Source organism: Buceros rhinoceros, unplaced genomic scaffold, assembly GCF_000710305.1.
Source record: "Buceros rhinoceros silvestris isolate BGI_N320 unplaced genomic scaffold, ASM71030v1 scaffold12534, whole genome shotgun sequence".
In the NCBI taxonomy this organism is placed as follows: Eukaryota; Metazoa; Chordata; class Aves; order Bucerotiformes; family Bucerotidae; genus Buceros; species Buceros rhinoceros.
Window position 1 is genome coordinate 9440 of NW_010410095.1, and position 3811 is coordinate 13250.

Consider the following 3811-nt stretch of genomic DNA (forward strand, 5'->3'; position numbering starts at 1 on the left):
GCAAGATGGTCTTGAGAAACAGGCTGTCGACAGGACTTTACAGCTGACTCACGGGCCTGCCGTGGCTGACAGTGGTTTTTGGCTGGAGCTGCTGTGTCCGTAACGTCCTGGGAGGTGCAGTGATGCTCGCCATGAAGCTGCGATGAGAAGCGTGCTGGGTTCAGCCCCGGACAGGGGCTCTGCAGTACACCCAGGTGCGTGGTCACGTCGCAGGATTGCTCTGTCTTTGCTGCTACAGGAAGAGGCGGTTTCCCCGTGCTTCATCTAGGAACACTGTTGTGCAGAACCTGGTCTGAACCAGGAGTCCTGAACTGAACCGAGAGCTTTGGCTGCTGATCTGCTGCAGTGGAACTGACACGTACCAGTGTGAATCTGCGGTTAGCTGCCAGCTTTGGGTCTAGCCCACCCCCGAGTGCTACCGTACAACCAGTGAAGGTGATGACAGTACAGCAGGATCAAAACACCTTCCTACTTCTTTTCTTTTTAAAGCGAGTTCCCCGTATCCTTGAGCTGTTTGATAGTGGTGGCATCCGGGTGGATGCATCCGGTGCTGCATCTTTTTCTCTGAATTCTCCCCAGTTTTAAGACATCCTGCTCACAGCAGAGATGCGTACAGCAGCTTCACCTCATCTCTGCACCCAGCGGTTCACTGAAACGGAGGAAGGAGGATGCATTAGTGCTCCACAGGCTTTTCCTTCACTTAATAGAGCAGCAGATTGCGCTTTGCTGCTGCTTGCCCTGTCCACCAAGAGGCAGAATTATGCACCAGTTGTGGCCCAGTGGATTTTCAGCTGTTTGCAGTACAGAAAAATTCGTCCCCCTGGCAAAGTCCGGTGGCCCTCTCCCACCTGAAGTAACTGGGGCTATGTAGAGCTCTTTGCAGTGTGGGGTGGCTTGTCCCTGTGGCTAGGCAGGGACTCGAGTGACAGCAGCTGTGGGGAAGCACTTGGCCACTACCCTGCTCTACAGGAAGAGGTAGCATCAACCTCTCGTCCAGATTCCCTTTCGGTGAAGGCAACATTGGTGAGTTTTGTGAGGACCTCCCTGCTGTAGCTCAGTCTGAAGGTGTCTGAGACTGGGTGCTCCCTGAGCTCCTTTAGGATTCCCAGGTCACAGCGAAGACGAGGCAGCCATTGGGCATGCCCAGACCCTTCAGCTGAGCACCCACAGCACAGAGTAGGAGCACACGCAGGATCAGGTGCCTGAACAGAGGTCTGCTTTGCTATTTGAAATGCCCTGGGGTGCTCCTCTGGCTCTCTGCTGCAGCTTCAGCAGAGCGTGGGGCCTCCTGTCACCTCACCTCCTCGGTCACCTCACCAGGAGGCTGTTCCAGACACACCACGGCTCTGGAGCCTCTGCGCAGGCACCTGCATTGTCACCCACTGGAACAGCAAAACGGTGCTGGAAGGTGGTGGGGCAACTCTCACTAGCAGAGCTCATAGAGGCCATGGCCCTTCCACAAACAGACTGAAATGCCAGGAGCTGCCTCTGGGGGAACACGAAGTCAATGGCATTACAGAAAAATTAGGGGGAAAAATGTTTTAAATATATTGGGACTATACCTGTCCTCTGGCTTTGGTAAACAGAGGAAAGTATCTTTCCAGAAGGGGAAACACTCTTCTGATCTGTCTGCTCTGATACCCAACTACCTGCAGGTTATAACTCCTGGAGACGATTCTGTGGGCTCTCACAACCTTCTGGACTGAACTCACTTGCTCAAGTGCTGAGGAATCGTGGTCTGGCGAAGAAGTTCATGGAACTGTATGGGACACCAAAAAACATTGACATTTGGATTGGGGCACTGGCAGAGCCCTTTGTGGATGGAGGCAGAGTTGGGCCTCTCATGGCTTGCATCATTGGCAACCAGTTCAGGAAAATTCGTGATGGGGACAGGTGAGAGAGGGGCTGGGTACTCAAACCCCACGGGACAGAGGGAGGCTGGAGCTTATGTGGATTTCTTCATGCAGATTTGGAAACTGTTCCGGTCGTTGCTTCTTTTTTTTTTCCCCCTCTCATTACTCCTCCAAATTTCCATCCCTTTCTGGTGATGCAGATGTATCTGTAGATGTGGTGGCTCATGCTTTGGGTAGTTCTGAAAGTGTGGCTGCAGACCAAGGCTTGTTGCTGAAGGACTAACACAAAGTCATGAAAGGCTTTGCAGGGAGTAAAGGGGATTAACTGTTCTCTCTTTAAGTTCCAGCTCAGCCCCAGCTGCTTCCCTGGCACTGGCAGCATCCCGGTCCCCTCCCTGTGGGAGTGCTCCTTCTGGGCTGCTGTGCCCTGCAGAAGTCAAACATCTCTCCACCTTCCCATCTCCTGAGGCTGTAACACACAGCTTTGCACCATCACAGCCTCTTATGCACTTCTCAGGGGTCTTACAGATGATTTTTCACAATTTTTCCTTTCCACCCCAGTTCTGAGTCAGAACCCTGTGGTCTGACACATTAGCAATGTTTTGTCTTCGCTTGCACCAGGATTTCGCAGAACCATTTTGTTTGGAAAGGAGCTTTATGCTCCTCAAGTCCCCCCATCCTCCCAGCCCTGCCAGGTCTCCAGCACCCCCCTGTCCCTCAGCACCACTCCGACGCGTTTGAACCCCTCCAGGGATGGGGACTCCACCACTGCCCTGGGCAGCCTGGGACATGCCTGCATGACCCTTTCTATAATGAAATTTTTCTTAGTATCCAGCCTAAACCTCCCCTGGAGCAACTTGAGGTCATTTTCTCTAGTCCTATCACTGATTATAGGACAGTATCGGTGGGTTGGGGTTTGCTTGCCAGCCAGAATCGTTTGAGCAGTGTTAAGCTTTCAGCATACCTGAAGTTCTCCTCCTCCTTGAAGTCGCTCGGGGGCGTCACGTGCAGAAGTGAGTGATGTGCCCCATTTTAAGCTGCGTTTCTGAAGCAAGGTCCCAGTACTTGCTGGCAATATTGCCTGAAAATGGGATCTTGACCAGTGTTTCTGGGAAACTTTTCTGCCTGGAAAGACTTGGTATGAGCTCAATTCCCATACTGGGAATTTAAAGGCAAACAGTCTCCTGCACATCTAGAAATCCTATTCTTAGGGCATATACAAGAACCCATTTTTTTTAAAGAGAGTAATTATAGAGCTGGATCCAGCACGGCAATTGCATGGATGCAACCGCAGCCTGCGTCGAGTATGTGCAGACTTGTCTGTTTGAAAGAGCTGCCCATGCCTCACGTGAGGGACCACAGAGCACGGCTCTAATTTAATTGCATCTTTATTATATGCCCATGGCAGAAACGCAAGTTAAACCATCCATCTGGTGAGTCAGGGCCCTTGATTTAAATAACAGAGATTTAAACGTGTTCTTGGCAAAAGAATCATGTTATTGGTGTTAATGGGAAATAATATTGCGGGACACTTGAATGTGAAGAAGCCAGAAGCAAAAGTCTGTTGTGTCGTCTTCTTTCTCCTGCAGGTTTTGGTGGGAGAACAAGGGGGTTTTCACTCCTCAGCAGCGCTGTGCACTGGCCAGAATCTCCCTGTCACGAATAATATGTGACAACACCCGCATCTCTAAAGTACCGAGACATATCTTCCAGGTGAACAGATACCCCTATGGCTTTGTGAGCTGCAGGGAGATCCCAAAGCTGGACCTCAGAGCCTGGAAGTCGACGAGGATGGAGGAACTTACAGAGCAAGGTATAAGCTTCGAAGAGGAGACAGCTCCTGCTGGCAAACCCGTGAGACAGCCAGGCCCCCCGCTCTGACAGAGAGCTGCTGGCCGCAGGGCTGAGCAGGGGTGCCAGGGTGGTATCTCGCTCGCGTCTCAGTCCTCTGGTTCAGC

At 51.8% G+C, this 3811-nt stretch overlaps 1 protein-coding gene across 1 annotated transcript in view; it reads left to right on the forward strand.

The window, feature by feature from the left end:
• Window positions 1–3734, forward strand: part of LOC104492875 (eosinophil peroxidase-like) — a gene marked incomplete at its 5' end in the record, with an annotated part of 12314 nt that extends 8580 nt beyond the window's left edge. Inside the window, 2 exons of the mRNA XM_010135479.1 lie at window positions 1656–1893; window positions 3443–3734. Of these exons, the coding sequence (XP_010133781.1) occupies window positions 1656–1893; window positions 3443–3734 (530 nt within the window). The remainder of the gene's footprint in view (window positions 1–1655; window positions 1894–3442) is intronic.
• Between the last annotated feature and the right edge of the window lie 77 nt (window positions 3735–3811).